The sequence below is a fragment of the Falco biarmicus genome, chromosome 11, assembly GCF_023638135.1.
Source record: "Falco biarmicus isolate bFalBia1 chromosome 11, bFalBia1.pri, whole genome shotgun sequence".
Taxonomy (NCBI): Eukaryota; Metazoa; Chordata; class Aves; order Falconiformes; family Falconidae; genus Falco; species Falco biarmicus.
Genome location: NC_079298.1, coordinates 20999553 through 21023931, shown reverse-complemented (window position 1 = coordinate 21023931; position 24379 = coordinate 20999553). Strand labels below are relative to the sequence as shown.

The 24379-nt window shown below is 38.9% G+C and overlaps 1 protein-coding gene across 2 annotated transcripts; it reads right to left on the bottom strand.

The window, feature by feature from the left end:
* Positions 1 to 4413: 4413 nt before the first annotated feature.
* Positions 4414 to 24156, bottom strand: CDC7 (cell division cycle 7). Of its 2 annotated transcripts, none has more exons than XM_056356244.1 (12): positions 24075 to 24156; positions 21577 to 21682; positions 17824 to 17910; positions 15805 to 15940; positions 15060 to 15153; positions 14835 to 14977; positions 12726 to 12972; positions 12048 to 12143; positions 11027 to 11205; positions 9695 to 9777; positions 6599 to 6748; positions 4414 to 5597 (listed from the first exon to the last, which is right to left on the bottom strand). In XM_056356244.1, the coding sequence occupies exons 2-12, from the start codon at positions 21668 to 21670 to the stop codon at positions 5221 to 5223; spliced, it is 1686 nt and encodes a 561-aa protein (XP_056212219.1). In that variant the 5' UTR covers positions 21671 to 21682; positions 24075 to 24156; the 3' UTR covers positions 4414 to 5220. The 2 variants fall into 2 exon arrangements, with proteins under 2 accessions (XP_056212219.1, XP_056212220.1); XM_056356245.1 differs by having other exon boundaries at positions 17824 to 17907.
* Between the last annotated feature and the right edge of the window lie 223 nt (positions 24157 to 24379).

Below are 24379 nucleotides of genomic sequence, written 5' to 3'. Positions count from 1 at the left end.
ATACCAATCTGGTGGAGGAAAAAGACACTGATCTGTTTACAGAAGCAAGAAAAAGGCTGGCTACAGCATTTTGTGTCCTCTCAGTTCAGTGTTACTGTCTCACTTCAGCACTTTCCTCCAGTGCAAGTCAGACGTGCGTAGACCTGTAGTAGAAACTTCAGCAGAAGTTAGACTTCCTCTTTCATTTGAAATTGGTATGCCCAGATCAGATAAGACTCCAGAAAAGACAAATTAAATGCTACAGAAAACTCTAGAATTTTTTACCTACACCACCAAGTCCAAGTGAGTGGTACTGATAAGGAAACAGGGATCATCGAAACAAGCAAATGGGCAGCAGAACAGAAGCAGTACTCGAGAGGACTTGTAGGACACTTGGAAATGGAAATAAGTGGTGGTTTGCATTTAATGTACAGTAATATTCAAAGCAGCAAAAGAATCATTAAGGACAAATGCCTTCTAGCAACACAGAGTGTTGATCCTGATCTAGTAGGATTTGGGGGGGGAGGTGCTGAGAGAAAACAGGCATGGAAAGTATGAGAGAGATTTTATCAATAAGCTGCCTTCTGCTAGACATGACCTGTGGCATTCATTACACCGAATTATATAACCTTTCTTCATAAAAAGTTAATTTTCTTCAAATATTCCAACTGTTAGCTACACCCCTATCTCTTCACATTAAGAAGTAAAACTGATTATGCATTATTTGTTACAAGTAATTTGTTTATGCCATATAAAATAAATTGATGGAATGGATACTTTAGGTAGAACGCTTCTTGGCACTAGTATTTTTGCAACAAAGGCGTAATTAGGGCTTAGATTAAAATCTGCCTCTTCTGAAAACCGTGGAAGAACTTTGTGCAAGAAAGCAAACAACATGTAACAAAACCACCCTCTTCCCTGCCATGTCCCCAAGGAGGATTTCAGTCTTTCCAGAAATGCAATGACCAATACTCTGGGGATATTCAGGAATGCTTATAGTGGTTAGTTTTTAACATGATACAATAAAGCATTGTATAGGGATAATATTCCTGCAGCACCAAAGGACACAAAAGTAAAAAGGGCCGAGTCATGGAGAGGCAGAATTAAGAATACAACAGGCACATTTGAAAACCTTGGTTACCTGGGTTATGCTGTACCTTCCTGATGCAACATACCCGATTTGCTGGAACCTCACCTCAGTGGTACCTGAATTTTTTTGTTACCAGAGTAATAAAACTCTATATGCTGGCCTTTGTAAGCATATGATCAAAAAGAGTATCCGTTTTCCACCCACTGTGTGCAGGCTGCCAATTTAAATATTTACTAGCCCTTGAACTGGCCAGCCAGGAACACAGCAGCAGAAAGGGGTATGAACTGCATACATACTACCACCAAACTGGTACATGTTCTGTTTTCTGGAAAAAGTACAAGAAGAATTTGAAGTGAACATGCTGTGGCTCCACTAATAGAAAAATTCACTATGTGTTTTTTAAAAAAAAATATACAAAAACCAGAAAACACCAACCCCCAAAAGACCCATTTACAACTATGCTGCATTAAGAATATTGCTTGAGTAATGTCTCAGAGAATTGTCCTTGCTATAAGCCTACCCACTAAGATATATTGTTTCATTATAGAATAGGCATTCATGAAGCCATTAAGTATTAATTTCCTTTAAAATGCTGCTGTTCTATTAAATGCCTTCAATGGTTAGTCATTTTGTCCCTATAGCCAAAGTGTCTTTGAAATGCAGTGATAAATTGAACAAATGGGAGAAAGCTGGCTTTTTACTTGTGTTTTCTTGTGCGCTCTGTCTTCAGGAGGTACAAAAATTTCAGGTGTGCCCTGCTAAACACACTTTCTTTAACATGTCTTCTAATTCAGAAGACCATACCTCTTCATCACCAACAAATATTTGAAGCAAGCTCCAAAGATATTTTTTCTTTGTGTTTTGCTGACTAGTAGAATGTTATGGTCCAGAAAGATGCTAGGAAAATAAATCATCTTTGTAAGGGCAGAATTTTTTTGCTTGGCAGTCATATTCAAAATAAGATATTCACTAGCCAGAACAGATTACAAAGCCCACCATGAATTTGATGAGCGTTTTATTGTGCAAAACCACAATGAAGTGATTGCTAGGTTAGCCGTGTCACAGGCACCCTGGAATTAAAATCTTCATGTTCTACCTAAGGTCCAACATAGCTCCTGACCGTAGGAACTTGGCTGGATATTGGGCAGTTATGGAAACACTTTAGGATCCCATCACACTTCGTGGCCTCAAGAGGCCATGCAAGGATTCAGAGGAGCCTTTTGCACCTGCACAGGAAGCCTTGGCTGCATATTGGTTCCACGTTGCTTTTACTTTCTGGAGAGCAGAGAGTATTAAACTCTAGATAAGGCAAGTACATAAAATAAGCAGGATACTGAATATTCTGACAGAATATTGATGTCCCATTTACTTTCTTATCCACATAGCAATTTGCTTTGAATAAACACCTCATTGAGTCCAATCTTAAAAGTGATAGGACTACAAAACTGAATAGAATTTAGAATTTCATTTATCCCTGATTATTAGTATTATCCAAGAAAAACTGTTGCTGTTTTGCAGGTGTTTCCTCAGGTACTCTTAATAAGATGCCATCCTGTTTTCTAATTATCATTTACAACCAGGAAAAATATGAACTTAATGCCACAATTTCCTCACCTAGTCTGGCTTGGTAGTGAGAATTAGCTAGTCTTCCTTATACTAGATACACAGATGTAGTTAGATTTGTTCTCAGGATTCTGGCTATCAGTTTCTCTTAATTTTTCCAAGTCCATACTGGTTTTTGCTGCCATTTTTTGTTTCTTTCCCATTTATTAATATCCTTGTCACAGCATGGTGTCCAGAACTTTACAGTAATCCAGCTGCAGCCTCACAACCGCTGAACATGTGTTGCAGCAATGTCATTTCTGTGCAGTTTCTTCTAATTGCAGCTCTCATGGTAGGAGTTTCACATTCAGTTTACAAACATCTCAAATCATGTAATTAAACTTTAAAGGAATATTGGTATTTGGCTGTTACCTACGACTTTAAGAGATACTTAGAACCACAGAAAAGCAGAAAACTCAGTGGCAACCACTGCTCAGGTCCAGTGTTTTCTCAATATTTTACTTAGTTTCCCCTCTCATTTTTTTCCCCCTCAGTATGAGCCCATTTTATTTGACATTTTACTTGTTTTCATTCTTTTGTAGAGTGCTACAAAAAGTACTTCATAAGCATATGCTTGTTCAAGCACATGTTCACTTTAACCTTCTCCTACAAGAAAATTCTCCAGGTTTTAAAAAAATAGCTATCTCGAAGGAGTAACAACGTGTTCTTCTAGCTTGTCATGGACTATATTGAGCTTAGAACTGTTCCTGTACAGAGTTTTATTTACACTTAATGTTTTGGTAAAAACACCATTAGCAATGGTTTTCCTCTTTGGGCTATTAAACTTATGCAGTGGTTAATTGTCGTAGTGCCTGCTGCAAGGAGCTGCTCACTGCTGTGGTTAGCAGGAAAGCTTGAAAAGCTGAAGTAGTTCAGAAAGTTCACAATAGATGGCTGACACATTTTTGCTTGTTGTCAGCTAGTGCTCTCATAAGACCATAGCGTAAGTGGACGTAGGAGGAAACAATACATCTGCAGACACTGGCAGACAGCATTGCTTGCCAAATTTGGCCACAGTTCCTTTAGATAAATAATTTCTCAGTGACATGCTGTGTTGAAATTATATAAACAGCAAAAATTACTAAGACCTGGGCCCCAGGGTTTTGTGGGTTTCAAGGATTTCTGCAATCAATATTCTGACATCTGCAAATATTTTTCTCTTAACAGCTGATGCCAGGAACAGAGCAACATTACCATCACTTTCTATGTATTCAAGCTTTTTAATATATTGATAAAATGTCTTTTCAGCCCCAGCCCTGGTCAGGACCTTTGTATTATCATGACTACCAGCTCATACGAGAAGGCTTATACAAAAGTTATCAAAGCAGCAATCTTTTCTCAGAACTGCTTGTAGCCTCTTACAGCAACAACTCCATTAGCATTTCAAGAAATGTACATGGAAAAACACTGTATTAAGTTTCAGGCTCCAGAATTATCAAGGGTTTTAACTTCTGTTGAACATAACGTACATTTACATTCAATGTGCAAAGGGTTAGAGGTTATTAAGGTTGTTTTTCCTACTCAGACCAGACAATAGCTAGCTTCTAACTCTGTGGTAAGACTTCCTTGATAATTAAGATACTTCTACTATGACAGTCATATATACTAGAGCTATCTGAGAAATGTTTTCCATCACCGAGGAATTTATGCAGGAAGCAAATGTGCATAATTCTTCGTGAACAGAAACATCCCACAGGAAAACCTTACCTGACTAATTTTTGTAGAAGCACCTCTAGACAATCTTCTGAAGTTATAAAAACAAATCCTTTATTTAACAGATACTCTTTAAAAAAAAAATCAGTTTCCATAACAGCAATCAAACTTCTGCATGTCACACAAGATATTCTTAAGGCAGTAGTTAGTGAATAGTGACAGTTACCCATGGCACTGGGGAAACATAGGCTATGCAAAATGTGTAACTGCATTTATTACTGTTGCATAAGTAGGAAAGACCAGACAGGAATAAAAAAAGTGCTTTTGAAACAGCTATACTTTTCTTTTGATGATATAAGCTCTAGCACCTGGCCCCTCCTCTAGCAACGCTCCCAAAGTAATACTGGTCTCTGAAAATAGCCTGAACTAAATTAACACACTTTGTTCTATTTTCAGTCCCCCATGTACTCATCAGGAACATACCCAACTATGGAAAAAAAGTCTCTCAAGCACTTTCTTATTTCAGTCGTACCTTAAGGCAAACTTGTAAATTTTAAGGGAATATCTCAAGAAATATGCATACAGCTTGTGAAACTCTTTCTTTGTAGTTTTTGATCAAAGCTAACTTTCTCAGAGAACAGGTATGCACAGCAATAACCCCTCAGAAGTGTATTAGGGTAAGTCCATGCTAGCAATGTTTATGTAATTTTTACATCTGCAAGTATTTCTTTAAACTGACATTTTCAGTCCAACTGTACAAGAAAAAATTTCAGTAGTTCCGTGCAGTGTGACGGTATTTCAATGAGTGTAAATGTTGATGGCAACAAGGTACAACTACCTCAGTACCTGATTCTCACATAAAACATATGAAAGCAATAATAGAATATGGTATATTCTCAGTGTCTCATGTCTTTAAAAAAAGGATGCAGCAAAGCCTCTTTTGCAGTTATTCTTGTTGCAGGGTTTAAGTCTAGTAGCTTATCAAGTAGGTCATAGGCTTCATCAGGAACCTGATCCCATCCTTTCATGTCTGTTGCCTTCATTTCCAAAGCACCATCACCTTCCTGAAAGCTCTTTAAGTGCTGAATTTTTTTCCCAAGTGTCTCAGGAGCACATGAGTTGTCTACTGTAACCGGCAAAGCTGCGTCATTTACAGACTGGCTGGGCACTTCACTCTCGGATCTCTCACAGCTGCTATTTGTTCCTCTCAGCCTCTCACAGAGGGTTCTTAAGTTTTGTGCAGGGACAACTTGAGTACACAGAATTGATTTACCTAGAAAAAAAAAATTTACAGTAAGTGACATTATACTTTCTATTCAACTGTAACTTCTAAGTTTGTCTCAGAGAAACTTCATGTCCTGGAAGTGTAACCAGCATTAAAAAAAACCAACAAAGCAAGCCTATCAAACACCAAATGCAACCCCTGCGGCTCCTCCACACCAGCTGTGTTTTACAGCAGTAGCCCCAGCAAGTCAGAAGGACAATAGTCTCAGTTCTGCTCAGAACAAATCTGTTTGAGTTTGTTCATGAAGTTAAGTAGTGACAGGTTGTCACCCCTCCACACACACCATCTCTTTGCATTTCACTGTGATTTTAACAGAACTGAAGAAAATTATATACCCTGATTTTTACACCTTTGGAGAATGAAGACTGATGCTGTCAGTTACACTTCCAGGTAGCAAGTGCTGCAGCATTTGGCCGGTGAACAATTAGGGGAATGCTTATTTCATGGGTTTGTGTTCTGTGGTGGTGGTGGTTTTGTTTTTCAAACCAGCCTTCTGTTGTTTTTGGGGGTTTCTTTGGGATTTTTTGTTGTTTTTTCTTTACTAGCCCTTCTGGCTGGGGTGGGAGTGGCAGCTTAGGGAGCAAGATTTACATCATTTAACTATTAAGTCATACTGACTTAAGCCTCCAGAGCAAATTTTGCAGAAATAGAAACACTGCCTCAAGAATTCTAACCAAATGCCAGTAGAAAACATTTAGTTGGTATATTTCACCTCAAGTGGCCCTGACTTAGTGAAAGGAAGTTGACAGGTTGGGAAACCTACAGCACAAACTATAAAACATAAAAAATACAAAACTTTCTTAAAACTCTGTATATATAGACTAATACTTTTACTGTTTTATATGCAAAAAGTGTGATTTACATCCAAAATTACTCCAAAACCTAAATTTTATATATATTTTAAAAAATCATAGATTGTAAGTCACTGCACTGAACAGCAGACCAAGCATACATTTTTCCCCTTTTCCTCATAATTAAGTTTTGCATACCAAAAGTTTTAGCAGCCTGAATGGTTTCTCTGGATCCACGAACTGTCATGATTTGTGCCAAAGCAGTTAAATCATCACTTGCTTTGTAAAATGGATACCGTTCACTGAGCAGGGAAAGGAATATGATTCCCGCAGACCACATGTCAATTGCTGCAATTGAAAGAAAACTTAGTAATAACTAAATGCATGACTTAATCACAAACAAAATCACAACTTTCTTTAAGAAGAAATTATGACCTGAAAAGTTTCTATCAGAATAAGTTATGTTCTGAAGTACTGACTTTGGTCACATAGACAACACTTCAGCAAACAGTGGAAATTACTATAATTAGACTGAAGAATAATTTCCTGCTTTGATGCAGAAGGAGTGTTTAAGCTTTTCCATAGAATTTCTCATATGAGTAATTCCATTAACTTGCTAAACTTAAAGTGTACCAAAACAATGTTTGAGGTTGTTATAATCAGGAAGATGAGAGGGGGCGAAGAACTGGCTAGTTTTGATACTTGTTTGCTTCATATAAAGAAAACCTGATACAAGGATCATAAATAAATAAAAAAAATCACAAATAAATGCAAATCAAATTTTTCTGGGACTGAAGGTGCCATAGATAGATAGGCAGTTCTAAAACCTTTATCTTACTATGAACTTTGTTCCTCTCCAATATGAAATCACTTGACAAGACAGCCAGTTTAAGAACTGTAATAGTTAGAAGTTATTCATCACTTTCATTGCGTTATGAAGAGTACAGAGAGTACTCTGGGGAGAGACGCCAAAGCATGATGGAAACTTTAATACTGAAAGTTATGAGAATACCTGTCTGCCATAATTTTTTGGCTCACTAAGGTGTACATTTTGAGAGATGGCAAGGAAAGTGAAGGAGAGAGTTTGAAGAATTCTCAAACTTTAAAGAGAAAAATTGACAGTTGGGAAATAAACCCATAGTTTACTTTTTTTGATTAAAAAAGTAGTAAAATAGGCAGTAATTAATTTGGACAGTTTAGTTAGAAACACTATTAGCACACAAATTTGGGGAAAAAAGTAATAAGCTGGCTTCAGTTGCAAAACCAGATTTTAAGTCTTTCATTAAAAAAAAAAAAGTCGAAGTTAATCATTTGGCACAATTTACAGTGGAAAAATTTTATATCATCTTCATAGTTTCTGTAAAAAAGTTTTCGTATTACTGTATCGCTGTTGAAAAGATCATACTGTCTGTTTGAGGTGTCATGCATCATCCTGACCATGTGGTTGGGAAAGCTGGAGTCATCAAGGTCAGGACCTTTAAAAAAAGTTTAATTACTTAACTCTTGCTGAAATTAATATACATTATATATCTGAATGGCTAATAAATCCTAGTCCTACAATTCTGGTAGGGCCAGGACCATCAGCAGACTGCAAGATCCTGTGCAATGGCATCAAGATCATGATTCCTGGCTATGCTTTTGTCTAGTGCTATCCAACTAGCGAGGCAGACCAAGGAAAGGGAAGCAGAGGGACAAACCAAGTTAAAGTGTAACTGGACCTGTGATGTGACCTGTGATACTGCTGATGTATCACATCAGCTTGGGAGTTTAGGGAGTTTATTCCCTGCACTGTGAACCTGGGTCAGGTGCACTAAGGTAGCTCTGGATAGTCAGCTGGATCCAGCTGGTAACTTGGTCTCAGCACAGACACCAGACCTACTAGTAAGACTGGCAGGAATACAAGGTGACTGCAGCAGTCCCAGATGGACATCGACAAGAAGATACATTAGTTCAAATGCAACAATCTCATCAACATTAGTATTAGTCTATACAGTTCTAATTAAGACCTTTGTTGAAATACTCCAGGAGCTCAGCACCACTGACTCAGTACTTCTAGGGCTGTCTGTGCCACACCTAGAGGTTTCCAGATTTACCCTTATTTTCTGTAATCCTCCTCTCCGTTACCCTAGAGAATGAAAATCATCTAAAAGCATATTTAACACCAACATGTGTCCAAGCTTTCCTAGGTATGTCTTCTCTCTGCCTAAATTCTGTCTAGACAGATTCAGAGATTGTCTAAACTTGTCCTGGATTTCTGGATGTCTTCTAGCCCATAAAGCTGGCTGTTACAGCATAGGCACAGTAACTCCAAACAGGCTGCCATACACCTTGAAATCCCAGTTATACCACAGTAGAGATGTTGTTTCAAATAACATTAAACTATCTAGGGATAAGCTGATCAAATATATTGTTAAATCTGAGTGTGTACACACAACTAAGTACTGAAAATTGACTATTTTCTCAAAAGCTATTCAGCAAAAAAGTGGTGAAGAACTTATTTTAAATCCAATTTTTGAGGACATTTTTATTTATCCCCTTTTTTCATAAGTCAAAATTCCTGGTCATACACCAAATGTTTAACTTTGCTTTTACTGGTCCTCCATTCCCCAGGGTAGGCACAACCTCTCCCATCCTATTGCATCAGCTAATGCATTAACCATTCCTCTGCTCTGCCCTCATATTTACCCCGACTCCTGAAACTTACTACTTCAATATTTTTAACCCTGAAAAATTAAAAATGCATTAAGATAAAATCATGACACTCACAGACCAGCTATTTCAAGCACTAGCAAAAAAGGAAAAACTCTGTTAAGTATTGATCAACACTTTCAAAAACGTATTTGCAATTCTACCACTAAATATATGCCTGCTATGACAGCAAACTATGTGACATTCTGTCTAGAAAAATCTAAAGTATGTCCCCTCCCCAAGATTTATTCAAAATTTTACTTGAATAAATAAGCCAGTAAGACAAGAAAATTGACAAAAATGACGGCTTCACTTTCTTTTAACACACACTGTATTCAACTCCTGCATACGGCACTATCCCTCAAATGAAATTAATAAAGACATATTCAAATTTCAAACACAGGGAAAATATCCCTAACTTGGTTTTACTCTGAATAGTAAACTTTTAATTAAAATCAGGAAATGCTTGTTAAGTCTTTGAAGGGATAATAAAATGAATTTCACATCTAAACAAAAATTCTCCCATAAAAAAGACAACATAATACACATAAATGAGAAGGGTCAAAAAGTGAAGAAAGCCTTTAGTTTCAGTCTGTTGTGCAGTACCTGTGGTCTGAGTGGGGCACTTTGTTAATACTTCTGGTGCTCTAAATCCAGGTGTCCCTGCTCTGGGAGCAACTTGCTGACACCTTATAGCAAGAGACAAACATGTTTAGAATATAAAAGTTGATAATAATTTCTAATAATAAGTTCTAATAATAATGCTTAGTATTATTTTTAGAATATACTTGTGAGAGTTGTGTAAACAGCCTTAACCCTGCCTTATTCAAGTTTTATGTAAGTTTAAAGCATCTTATAATTATCTAGCATGAAATTATGTTGCACAAGGTAACAGCCTTGCTATATTATCTATTGTATTATTATATTTTATTATCTAGCATAAAGTAATACCCCAGAAATACTTACTGCATACTTCACTCAATTACCTTTTTTAGTTTCAAACAACAGCAGCATCACTTTTGCTAAAGGCTTGTTTTTACAGGAAACTGTAAAGTTGAGAGTCATTAACCAAAGGCAAAAAATGCACCAGATTCTTAAAGCGTGGATGCTCTGGCTTTGTATTAGTCCACAGCAAACTAATGTTCACTATTTCTGAGTGTTGAAAAGAATTTAATTTTCATTATTAACTAAGAGGTATGGGATTATCATTATACAAAAAAAAAATTCCAGAGCTTTCTTGTGTGGCTTAAAGTGCCTTCCTTCTATGGGCCACTTATCTTTTGAGTTTGGCAAATTACTTATGTTTCATTTTTCTTAAATGAAGTTGACATCACCATATTTTGACAGGCTGGAAAGAGAGGGACCCCACAGTTCCATGACTATGCCTAGAAAGCAGAATTCTCTGCATTACTCTGTGTTCCTTAATGTGTCAATAAATGGCAATAGTAGATTACAGCTGCAAAGGGATGGAGTTGAACTGTGTTAAGATTCTCTGGCCTGTCTGTTATTGAAACTTCAACATTATTTTTCAAATGAACAAATACAAAACAGTCATGTTTCCTTTTTATTCCACATTTCATGATTTCCAGAATCCAAACCTGGCCTAATTTAGGCCTATTAGATAACTACTAATGACAGATTGATGTATTGCCATCTTTAAGTGTTGTAATTAACTAAGTAATCTTCTACAACACATGTAGATAATTAAAAACAACAGAAATTCATTAACATTGAATCTTGCTGCAGAGAGCAGTGAACCAATTATTTCATGAATTCCATGAATTATTCTTGTTTAAAAAGAGCATACTCAGCATTTTAAGGGTTGCACAGAATAAATGCTATTTTTCACCTACTAAATCAGCTGTCCAGTAAATCTAAGTTTCTGACCTTGCCTGACAGCATAGCAGACAATTTTACAACTTTATCAAAGCTAATTACCTTGAAAGGCAAACACTGCAAACTCTGTCCGTTGCATAACAGTCACAGGTCAGGTTTGAGGGACAACCACTGGCAGCTCTCCTGGCTGCCCCATTGCTCACTGTTTTGGTAGAAATAGTCTTCTTCTTTGTTACTAACTTCCTAGATGAAACATCTATCACCTTTGATTGTTTTATGAGCTGCAACATAGATATTTTAGAGAAGGTGACATATTTAAGAAGCTTCCCTTTACATATAGATAGGCCAGTTCCTAAAATACTCAGACTGAACAAGTGCTCATGAGCAAAAAGCTGCTTTTTTAGAACAGAAGACAGCAAACCTTTAACATTATCACCTCTATAAAACAGACACTGGAGCTTTCTAAATACCCTGATCTTCTCCCCTTCCCCTCTGGAAAACATACTTCAGTGTTTACTAAAAAACAATATACCTTAGATATTCTGAAGCTACAAGACAAGTATTTTTCAAGTTAGTATAACGTTTCAAGAAATCTTTTGGTTCAACGTGAGAATAAAAAAAAAGGTGTATGAAATGCCACAGCAACACACAGGTACTAAGTCTAATTCTACAATAAAACGATTGCTGTTGGCCAAACGCCTTAATGTAGCTGGGGCTTCCCCCTTGCCATATTAAATACTAAGCACAAAAAATACAGAAAAATATTTATTACAAGTTTTATCTCCAGTTTCAACTGCAAAGTAAAAAAAAAAAAAAAAATGACATTTCACAAGCTAAGTGTATCTTTGTTGCACAGATACACATGTAGGAAAAAGATTTATTTAGCATACAACCAAGATCAGCTAGGGAGACGGCTACATAACCAGTTCTTTTAAGAGTTTAAAAAGGGACCAAAACAGAAATGAAAAATTCTTTGAGCCTTTCAGCAAAAACACACTTAATCTGCTCAAAAACTTCTAGTCCCAAATCATCCTGGAGTAGTGTCCAGTCTTACAGAACAACCAGTTCTGTAATTTTTCAAATATGTAAAAGATTGCTCTTACTGATGAGTCATACTTCTTACTTTTGTACTTGAGTTCTCCTGGTATGTAGAACTATAGACATTGAAATTCCTCTCCCCAAAGACAGAGCGCTGGGCAGAATGGTGCACAGAATCCTCCTACAATACCAACAAAAAGGACAATAAAGATCCTACCTAACACAGTCAGCTGGATACTGACAGTTCAAAAAAAAAATTGTGAAGTGACAGAAAACAAGAACAGCTGCATGCTAAGTCATTTTCAGGCATCAGTTTACCATGGATGAAGAAGAGACTGTCTAGACAGAACAGCAAACATGCTTACAAAACAAATCACACCTCAGAAGTGCCCCAAGACAATCCGAACATCATCTCTACTGCATTTGTTATGCAAGTAAGTAAGTAAACATACATTAATAATTATTGGCTTGGGAAGGAGTTCCATGGTAATGTCACTTAAAAAAAGATTTAAGGCTGTCTAAATAGTAACCCATGCTAGGGTTTTATACAGCCTTCGGCACTGTATTGTATCCAACAGATAATGAATGATGCCAATAGGGGTACATAAAATTAGCCACTTTGATATGAAAACTGTGATCCTGTGCATGCATCAGGGCCCTGCAAGACACCCACGCACAGCTTTTGTTCCAGTATTACATCTCCCCCTGTTGGATGAAGTAATACATTAAACATAAAACAGTATTAATGAAAAAGACTGAGAACCTTTCCTCCTCCTGCTTGTTTACTCTGTATTTTTGGAAGTGAGCTGGACCTTTTATCAGCTGCTTTCGAGGCTGACTGTTGAGCCTCTTTAGGTCCTGCGACACCGACAGAAACCCCGTTTCCCAAAGCTATGGTGGGATTATTTTGCGGGCAACTTCCCTGCTGGTCTTCAGAATGGGCTGTTTTGAGAAGTTCAATTTTTGTATCAGGGGTTCCTTGTGCCAAACCAAAATCTACCAAGGCATACCTGAAAGAGACAAATCTAGAATCAGGAGTCACAAAGTATCCATCAATCAGTTCAACTTACTATTCATTAATTGCTTACTTATGTATCTTTCACATTTAACTCAATATGTTGCTTATCTGTACTGTTGCCAGCGTCACAGCCCTATTTTCCTCCTCCTCCTCCTCTTGTCCCATCTTACTTACCCCCCAATGTGTTTACCCTATACTCATCTTATTTCACTGTTTATTGTCCCAAAACCTTCTCAAGTGCATACTTTCTCCAATGGTTAAAAAAATATTCCCAGCAATTCCTTTCTGGGGTTCTTCTAATCCTACAGGTCCAAACCTTCACCCAGTGGTCAAGTACAAGTGACTTGACCCTTGCAGGATTCCCATGGGCAGAGCACAAATGTAGCAACAAAGACAGACAAGCCTAACAATGCTGAGAGTTTTGCCAGACTTCAAGCAATACTATTGGAATTTACTTAGTCTTCAAACAGGCAAGACTACATTAGCTCACGCTTCAGATCTGTCTTTAAAAGAATGATCTTTTTGCTACAGCCAGTACAGAGCCAATCCACCTGTCTCTGGGTCTCAAACTCAGCTCCACAGCCTCCACACCCAGAGCAGCAATTAAGGTTCAAAAATACTGAAAGAGCAAAACAACAATACAAATTCATTTTGACAAATTGAAAAAAAAACCCAAATACCAAAACCACACCACCAGTATTTCTCAAATTTTTAAGCTGCTTGTTTGGCAAAATATAATCAAATCTCCCCTACAAACTTCCAGTGAATAGTATCATTTAGTTTGGAAAAGACCGTTAAGACAACCAAGTCCAACTGTTAACCCAGCACTGCCAAGTCCCACTAAACCATCTCCCTGAGCAGGACATCTATGCGTCTTTTAAACACCCCGAGGGATGGTGACTCAACTGCTTCCCCGGGCAGCCTGTTCCAATGCTTGACCACCCTTTCTGTCAAAAAAACAAAGTTTTCCTAATACCCAGCCTAAACCTCCCCTGGTCCAACTTGCAACTGTTTCTCTTGTCCCATCCCTCATTACTTGGGTGAAGAGACCGACACCCACCTCACTACAACCTCTTTGGAGGCAGTTGTAGAAAGCAGTAAGATCCCCCCTGAGCCTCCTTTTCTCCAGGCTGAACACCCCCAGTTCCCTCAGCCGCTCCTCATAAGACTTGTGCTCCAGACCCTTCCCCAGCTTTGTTGTTCTCTGGACACGCTCCAGCACCTCAGTGTCTCAGCTGCGCCTAGCACACCACTCACCCATACAGCCATAGGGCTGCCAGCACCGAAACTGTACCTTACTCCACCCATTTCAGCTCTTTACAAAAAAGCGGTACCTCACTTTTTACAGTCTTTAAACATTATAACTTGCAGGCAAAAAACCCAGCCCTACTAGTTATAAAGGTGAATTCAATGTAAGGCGAGAACAGCCCAAATCCAGCGATCTTTTCTGTATCAAGTTTTACTCTATGCACAAGTAAAAATTTACAAGTATCAGTTTATGCACCACAAGTCACTATTAAATTTCTTATTTAAAAAATACTGACTTTTATTTTTCCCATTCTTATTCAAAAATATAGTTCTTTTACTCAATAGTAAAATCTTCATATTTTTTTTCAGGTACTTGTCACCCTATGAGGCAGATATTATATTGTATGGAAAACCAAAATTCTTTCCCTCCTCAAATCCCTAAACACAGAAATACAAAAACCCAAATCTTCTTTAGCTTTATTACTTAAGCACATGTTATGCAGATGGAAGGGAAAAAAAAATAATCTAAAAATCTAATTTGACTCTGTTCTGCCAAGGCACGCCCCCCCAGATGAGATCACCGTGCAGTCAGCTGCACAGACTTACTCTTTTAGCTGCCTGTTGTAGAGGAAGTTACTGGGCTTGACGTCACGGTGAACAATACCAAAGTGATGAATGCGCCTCAATGCTTTAAACAGATTAAACATGTATTCCCTCACTTCTTCAAAGGAAAGAGAATTCAAGATGTCCTGAAAGATTATTTGGATACTGTAATTAGGTAACTGTTTTTAATTAAAAAGTTCTACTACACATAAAAAGTCTGGGACTCACCAAGAAGGATTCATGTTCCAGATAAGGCATAACAATAACCACATGATCATTTTTCCTAAAGCAGTATTTAACTCCCATAACGTTATCTTGTCCCCTAGACGAAAAGTAACGTAACTGAATAAAGAGCAGAAGATTGATGCTTATTTTCCTTTATTTCTTAAAAACTTCAGTCAGGCTTTTCTTTCATAATCTGATTTATATTTTGACAGTAGGCTTATCAGCGGTCAGTAATTATGTTGTTGCCACTCACTGCTATGTTCCATCTGAGTTCCGCAATTTGCAATGAGCGCTCCACGGATTGTGGGGCCGTGGCTTGTAGTTACTGCTGTAATTAAATGTAGGACCTAACCTTCATGATACCGATTACTATAAGAAGGTACTATTCAGCACACCTGGCAATGAGAATTCATTCTTAAAACCACATTTTCTGACGAAGAGATTATTTTTTCACTTTCATTATTTGCATTTCAGAACTGGAATTTTTATCATAGAGATACATCATATAACTTCTCAGATGGAAAATGCAGAACCACCCACAAACTGAGACTAGCGGAAAAGGGCATCCATTACAGGTAAGACACTCCATTTCCTATTTGCTCTTGATAAAAAGAATACACATTTCTGTGGTTAAAAAAAAAAGCAGACGAAGTGTCAAAACTTTAAATAAATAAATAAAAAACAGTGAGAACAATGAACAATGTTCAGCAGTTTAGTCAAGACACCCATAATTTTTTTGTTTATGTACCCTGCTACTGTGAGGCACTGAAGTTCAGCAGCAATTCGCAGAGGGTGGCTGGTTGGAAGCAAGTGTTTCAGAGCCATTTTTTCCTCATGTCCTGTCTGTAGTTGTGCTGTGGCCAAGTAAACAGAACTAAAAGTACCTGTAAAGAAGGGAGGAAAGCACTGTCTTCAGCATTTTTAATTAGGTCAATTCAGATTTTTAAAGTAGTGATCTTACTGTTCACAATGCTGCAGTACACTTGATACTACATCAAAAGCAGATTCTGGAAGAGAAAAATGCAGTTCCTTTTTTCTGCTACTCAAGTCAGTGGTCTTGTATACAAGTTTTTTATGTCAGTAAAAAATGCAAATGTAACACTGTCTAACTTGCCTGGGACACAGAGCTCTCTCTGAATGCAGATCTCCTATCTTTGATTTGCTTTCTTGTTTAGGTAGCTTGCTTTCATCTGACATATAACTCTTCTCTCCCTACAATGTAAGTGGGCTATATAATGCTAATCTGGAAAGCACTGCCTTTACTATTCAACACACTTCTGAAATTGCTTTATTTCTCTTAATTCTGCTACCTTATCTACAAAGTAAGACTTCTCACGTGATATGTAACTTTACTATTTGTCTGCCCAGAGCATTACTACATAGACAGAACACGAAAGATTCATTTGAAAAAGGGAGCATGCAGACTATATGATACACTTAACCCACCCACCTCAATTTAAGGGTATTATAATATACTTCTTGGGGGTTAATTTATCCTAATGATCCAAAATACCTGAACATACAAGTTGAAGCATTCTTCCATATGAATAAACAGTGCAAATCACTTTTGACTACATTTTAAGTGTTGCATTTGCATCATGCTAATTCAGCAGTCTGTAAGTGCGCCTACATACATCAAAATGGCAGCAAAACCACTAAATACTTCTTGCAGTCATAACAACAACAAAAAAATCTAGAGTCCCATACATTCAGTAGAATTTATTATAGCAACAAAGGGTTACCAAGTTCACCTAAGACATTATTTTTGGTGGTGAGAACTGCTAAAGCAGAAGTGTCTCCAGAGTGGAATCCCAAGTTGGAGCTTGTTTTCTCAATGCTGCAGAACTGCAAGTGGCCTTTTTTAAAAGTGTTGGTTGCTCCCATGAGCAAAATCAGAGTGCTATTCCTAACCAGCAATTCTGTTTAATTACACTATCTCTTTTTATAACAGGCAGAACTCCTTTTTGTTTTTAAAATTGTGTATTGCTGTCGTAAATGGAGCTGGGATTTTGGGGAGGGCTTTTTTTTTTTTTGAGACAAAAACTTTTAGCCATCTAGCCTGCCATCACAGGTATTCCACCACAGAACAGCCATAAAACAATCAGCTTCTCATCAACACCTTTGTTTAAAAGTGTGGAACGTCACAAAGCATTTCAGAGATCAAACCTTTTTGTGCACCAAAAAGTGCTGAAATCCTACACTCAGAAGTACCTAAGAATCTATTTATAGTCACATCTAACATTTATTGAGGGTATCTGTTGAAGGTGAGGTATATACAAGTGTTCTAGAATGTGATACCGTGTGTCTTAATTTATGTTTTTTTAATAATATAGCTATAATCGTTCAGTTTCCTCCTCCAATTCTGCCCACCCGGTTTCAGTGGGAACAAAGCCAACTTAAGGAACACCAGTTAAATATGTCAAAATGCAGCTGCATATAAATAGATTCCTTGTGTAAAAGAGAAACAGAATGGAGTGTTAAGACCTATTTACTTGAATCTACCTCAAAAATTTTTAGTTGTCAAAACTGGAATGCTAGTTTTTGAAAGGCTTTCATATACCAGATCTTCAATGAATTATCTTGAAAAGGCCCCTAACTAACAAACCTATAAGCTCAAAAACATACCAGAATTCCTACAGAGACCAAGCAGTAAATCCAAAAGGCATCTGGCTTAAATTGCATATATTGTGATCTTAGGATTTATACCTTTTAAGTTAGAAATACCAAAAGAAATCCAAGTCTAAGCACACTAAAATAAAACATTTACCTTCTCCAATTTTTTCCTTAATTTTGAACACATTCACAAGCTGTGGCACTGCTTCATAAAGCTTTTCTATATCTTTTTTTATTCCTGCTGTGGAAAGAATGGGGAAAATGTTAGGAATTTTATTGCTTGATACAATATCTGACCTATATTTGAGATCACTAATCACACTTCATAGGACTATGAATTCACATAAACACAGGACAAAACAGCAGACTGGTAGCTATCCCTGCTGCCATTACCATCTGCAAATTTGATATTATTGTTCTTCATCACACTCCCTCATAAGCTGCAGCATTTAATTATTTTTTTTTTTAACTTATCTGCCACTTAGCAGTTCCTGAGAGGGTAAAAAAGTCTTCTGGGTAGTAAAATATCAGATTACAGCTGACTGATAAATGTTTTCATGAGATTTGTGTTGTCAATTTCATAAGACACAACTATAATAGTTGTTTCTGTAAGCACAGGAGCATATCCATTGGATACAAGTCAAAAATGTAGGAAACTATTTTTTTAAAAGATCAATAATGCAATCTTTCACACTATTACTTAAAATAGTAAACACCAAAAATGTTTGCTCTGCATTTAAGTCGCTGCACTTTGTGCTGTGATCACTAGATGGCATGACAAGGATGTTGTACTGTATTATTTTTTAAAAAATTACAGCTTTCCATTCAGTTTATGAATCCTTGTAGTTTAAGTGCTCTCTGTACTCTATGTGAGAACTCTGTTTGAAGCTATGAAGTGTGTAGAGTCTGTGACTAATTTCTGTAAAGCAGGGGTGAAGAATATTTTATTAGAAGAACTAAGGACAAAGTGGTATTTGGAAAGTCAATCAAATAGAAGAAAAAAGTATAAGTTTTTCAGCCTAAAAATAAATAATAAATTAAATTTAACATAAATATACCAATTGTATTGCATACATAAAAATACACTATGTTTTACCACGACAGTAAGTCATATGCAATGAGAATTATTTTCAAAATATCACCAATATGCTAGAAAAAGTATGGATTAGCATCCATCCCCAACCTTTTATGTTAGCTCACTTTATACAGCAACAAAATCTGAAGTCTGCCTAAAGAACACTTTCTTCCTGGTAAAAGCTCAATAAATTAGTTGGCAATTCAAGGTACCGCTAACTTTTGGTTATAGAGGTGTTTTTTATTTAAAAAAATTATTAGAAACCAACATACTAAAAATACTTTTGAGAACTGAAGCCTGCTGCCTCTCTTACTACCCATTTACTTATTTTTTTTCCTTTAAATTGCCCCCTCTGTTTCTCCAAGTTATTTTGTTTTAAGTCATTTCAGGGGCAATATTTCAGGATCTATGCTACACACCAAAACCACTAACATTCTTTTAGGATACATTTGATCAACAAATACAAGTAAAAGGTTAATCAGTTTTGCTAGAAATCATATTTTAAAACTTTAAAAATATCCTAGGATAAAAATGAACACATTTGTACTAATAGTCAAGATGTACAGGACCCTGTGTCTAATAATCCCCGAAGAGGCTAAAGAAAATCGGTCAACTGTACAGTTATTCTGGTTATTCCCCAATTTTACAGAGCCAGATTAAGTTAAACACCTTAAAAAGTAAGAAATTGAAAATTTGAGCAATCAGCTCATTTTCCTGTCATTATAGTAAAAATTTGTGTTAAAAATAACACTAAAAATTTGAGAAGTTACTACATAATGTTTTTAATTGATAGCATTCATATCACCCATGTGCTCAGAACTTTAAGAAATTTACCTATGATTGCTGTAATTCTTGTTGTTTTGTCACTAAAGAATTGATGATAAAAAGAAAGTGGTATTGCCAGCTACTTTGCACAGCAGTTTTGACTTTTTTACGCAAATGCTCATGCTAAGACATTCAGGAAAGCTTTCTGAAATCTTCACAAAATACAGGAAGGGGAAAGGCTGGCATTTGCACCATGTTCCATTTTTCCCAGGAATACTCAAAGATGTTAAGAGATGAAACCTCACAACAGAATTATGAAGAACTTAATATTGAAATGTTATTGCATCACTGAAAGACATAGGCATTTCCCCTCAGGAAGATAATCCTGCTATTGGGTTCCGAAACATCCTGCATAAACATCATCCCAAGAGGTCAGCAGCCACAGGACAGAGCTAGAAAATTGTTTTCAACAGTCATATAGTTTTAACAGGTCCTGTTAAGCAACATTGTTTAGAAAACTAGAATGTTTAGTTTGGTATCTAACCTGTTTTGTTCCAATACTTGCATTTTGCTCTGACTTCTGAAGAGAGTTGCTTAAGCTTCAGGTTTTATTGAAAAAAAAAATATATATATACACATACTGACAGTAACTTTACAACATCAAATTTGCACTGGAATTTCTCCACTGAAGTTGCTCAGTTAAGGAAAAAAAGGACTTTGGCAAAAAGAAACATCCTAACAAGGATGCAAAAGACACATCTTTTTAAGACTTTGGAAAATGACAAATTTCTACTACAAAACCATATCAGGTTTTGGGTTTTTTTGTTCCACCAAGCTAACATTCCTAAGGCAGATACTAGCAGTCATGAAAAGCTCTCTCAATACCTGCTCTAGAGAACAGAATCTTTCAAATACTGTTTTGCCTGACACTGAATTCAGGCTCCTGCCTGGACAAAGTTCACAGCTGTCGGAGCACTAACAGCTGGGTGACCCAGGCTGCAGATCTGAGGGCAGAGCAGTGCCTACCAAGGGGACAGAGAGCGTTTAGTAATTCAGCACAGCTTCTTGTACGACAGATCCCAAAGAGGGCCAGAAACAGCCAGTGACTGTCCTTGTTGAGAGACAGCAATATAAACATAATCTGTTTTCCTCCTGGAGGTCTGAATCCCCAGGTGGGTATAGAGAACACAGCCATAGTACTGACAGCGTATAGTAACATAACAATATCCAACATTTTCTGTGAGCGGATTTTAAAGTAATTTTTTTACTTCCTAGAATGAAAAGCATTTGTAAAGCAAGACGATTAAACGTTGTTCTGCATCACTCTATATAATTTTGGACACGAATGTGCAGGGGACTAATAGAGCACGATCTACTTCTAGGAAAATCAGTATCCATTAATATATATAAGCTGACTGACCATCCACAGTTACTGAGCAAGCATTGTACAGAAGGTCCAGGTTGAAGTATGTTCACAAAGAGACCCAAAAACGAGCAACAAAACCACTATAAGAACACATGTTCTTAGCTCAGCTTCTCTGGTAAGAGCAAGGAGACTGTTTTCATGCGCACTGACACATGTGAAGATATTGAAGGATAAACTGGTGATTATAACAAATATATAATTTCTAAAATATTTATTTTATAAAATTATTATATTATATACATTTTTATTATAGCAAAGTTATTATATATATTTTTATATATAAATATATAGCAAGATTATAGCAAAAAATATAATTTTTGCGTACTTGTCTGGTCAGAGAATGTTATTCTCAAGGACTGCCTTTTTTGAATTCTGGTATCTTCTTATAACATATTCTGTACTAAATAAAGGGTAGGATTAGCAAACTCTGAAAAACTACTGCTGCTTAAGTTTTGCAATGCACAAAAACGAGGAATAAACTTAAAATCAAAAGCCACCTCAAATGTTTTCATTTCATTATTTCTTTATACAGTAGGATCGTATACAGAAAGGCTTACAGCTGATTCTGAAACTTTCTGAAGCGATGAAGAAGCATGTCAGCAACAAAAGGTAAAGTTAGCAATCCCTATTTTAGCACATACCTGAAAGCTTGCTGTTCTGCTCATGCTTCCCACAGAAGTCTTCAGCCTGATGAGGGTGCTGTTCATCATAGTGAGACTTCAACACTGTCTCCATCACAAAACAAACCTGAAATAAAAAAAACCCCAAGACTCTGAGGACTAGTTCTGGACATCTGGGGGAACAAGCATATCCGGTAAGACACTTCCTGGCCCTGCACTCAGTTTCTGTGATGAGATTTAGGGAATCTGAGGTGAGGAGTTCCTCTTCCTACCTAAAACAACAAAGTGTCACCCCTCATCCCAGAGCAAAACTAAACCGGTAAACCCACTCTATCTCTGGCAAGAGGAAAAAAGGGGGAAGGGAATGAAGACTGCAGGATAAGCTTAGACACAAGTGATTTTCTTTCATCTCTTGTGTGTTTCCTCATTCACATTAAAGCATTAAATTTTCCCTGAAGTTTGCTTTGAAAAGCCAGGAACTGATGCACGCAGAAATAGCTGTATTGCGTACTACAACACCTGTACAAAGACAGAAAACCTGAAAGAAATTGTAAGGGGCGGGGGGGGGGGGGGGTGTCTTCTCAATATAGGAGATTTCTCTTTCTTCTAGGCAAGATCAACAAAAGGCATAATTATTTGTTGCCCTCCACCCACGACAAGAAATAATAGTACATGCTTCTTCTGAAATGCCTCTTCCCAAATCTTGGAAACGCTAAATAAAACTGTAAATTAGTAAAGTATACTCATATTGTACAATCAAAAAACCCTGATAATCCTATTTCTTGTGGAAATGAAAGGCAGGGAGACCCAGGGCAGGATAACCAGTGATAAGTGAGCCTGGAATCACCACCTCTTACAGTCACCCAACACTGGTTCCATTCAAAGATCTTCCTTGCTTGTAACTTTGGCAAGCCTTCGAAGTTCTGGCTAAACTTTTCCACACAGGAGAAACATAATCTGAAAAACTTCAAGTGAAAGGATTCATCTATTTCAGCACTGGAGCTAGAAATATATTTTGCCCCCAAAGAATTCAAGCTACTTTTAGTCTGTCATCCTCATGCAACAGAACAGGAACAGGCAACAGCCTCTTTATTTTTTTTCTTTTAAGGGAGCTTTGCTGGAGTGTGATTTGGAAACTAATTGAATGAGATTAGAGATATTCCTAGTCCCTTAGAGGGAGAACTCCCTCTGGTAACGCTAAGTAGGCTGATAAACCTGTTCCAAACCTGAAATAACATGGCCTTATTAACAAAATTAGGAGGGCAAATTAACGCAGACATCCCCCACCGTTCGCCATGGCCTACTTGCTCTGCTTCAGCCCCACGCCAGCTCCAGCTCTAGGCTCTTCCAACTCAAGGCTGGCCACACCTTGTTTGGGAAAATAAAATTAACATTTCTGTCTGCTCGTAAATGGCATGGGAAGATGCTCATGGCTCGCTGGCCATGAGGGGGGTGAAAGGGGCTCAATAACTTGGGGTACTGTTTCCATTCATTTATGTTGAATACACAAGCTGCTATCTGCAGAACTGAGTACCTTGAATTTTTGAGTATGTTTAAAAATGGTTTACCAATTTGGAAGTGGCCTCAACAGTTATAAAGTAGAGCATCAAACAAAGCTTGATTCAGTTGGATATTTAGTTTTCACATTAAAGCATGCTCAAAAGACACCAGTAGAGATAAATTAAGAGGAAGACCAAAATGACCCAACGTTTCAGCTGAACTTTCTGGCAGTGAAATCCAATTTAAAAAAAAACCCAAACACACAAACAAGAAGAACATGAACATCCTCCAGAATATCAAAGTAAAGAAAAAAATTTTAAAAAAAAAAGACCAAGAGCAGACAGCAACAGATTCAAACAGCCCACAGTTTCAGGGTCTTCCCAGTCGGGTGCGTGAGTCTCGCACGCAGGAGTTAGCGGCACTGCTGCGGGACCGCAGCTAACGCGGCGCTGCCGGCCCCGCACGGCCCCCGCAGCGGGACCCGCGGGGAGCTCGGCGCGCCGAGGGCAGGGCTGGCCGCGCTGCCTGCGCGCCGGCACGTACGGAGAGCGGCTGCCGCGGCCGGGTGGCCTCGCAGCGAGCCGGTGCGCTGCGGGCACACGGCACAGCGTCCCGGACAGGGGCGAGCCGCGCACCGAACCCGCGCACCCGCCGGCAGTGCGGGGCCGAGGGGGGCGCTGGCACCCGGCCGCCTCCGCAGGGCGGCCCCGCCAACAACCCGCACGGCGGCGCGGCTCAACCGCGGAACGGCGGCGCTGCCGGCCGGCGGGAGCGGAGCGGGCCCGCCCCGCCGCCAGGGGCCGCCCCTCAGCGCCCCGCCGCCGCGCCGGGTGCCCACGGCCAGGCCGCCCCCGCGGGGCCTCCCCACGGACGAGCAGGCCGCGCCGCGCCGGGCCGGGCCGCCCTCGTCCCGCGGAGGGGCAGCGCGGCGGGACGCCCCGGGGCACCCCCGGCCGCGGCACGGGAGGGGGTGAGGGGGCCGCGGGCGGGCACGGACGGGGACTCGCGCGGGGACTCACGCGGGACACGGGCTGCCGCGCGGCGCCGCGGTTTTGCCTGCTGCCGCCTTTCGCCGACCGGCTCCCCGCCACCAATCCCGGCCCTCGGCGGAAGCCGCGGCCCCGGCCAATGGGGCCGTCGGCCGGAGGAGCGAGCGCTGCTATTGGCCGGCCGGCGCGGGGAGGCCCGCCCAGAGCGGCGGGCGCGGGGCGTTCGGCGGGGCCGGCTGCGGCCGGGGGGGGGCGCGGCGTGGGCTGCGGGCCGGGCCGGGCCGGGCTGGGCCGGGCCATTGGCCCTTAAAGCGCGTCGTGCGGGGGCGGGCGCC

Excerpts from the sequence above, each read along its gene's own strand:
- CDC7 (XM_056356244.1), bottom strand. The coding sequence starts at position 21,670 with ATGGAGACAGTGTTGAAGTCTCACTATGATGAACAGCACCCTCATCAG. Across the intron at positions 15,154-15,804 it reads CAGTGCCTCACAGTAGCAGG|GGGACAAGATAACGTTATGG; the intron begins GTACATAAACAA and ends CTTTTCGTCTAG. Across the intron at positions 12,973-14,834 it reads TACAACAGGCAGCTAAAAGA|GTATGCCTTGGTAGATTTTG; the intron begins GTAAGTCTGTGC and ends TGTCTCTTTCAG.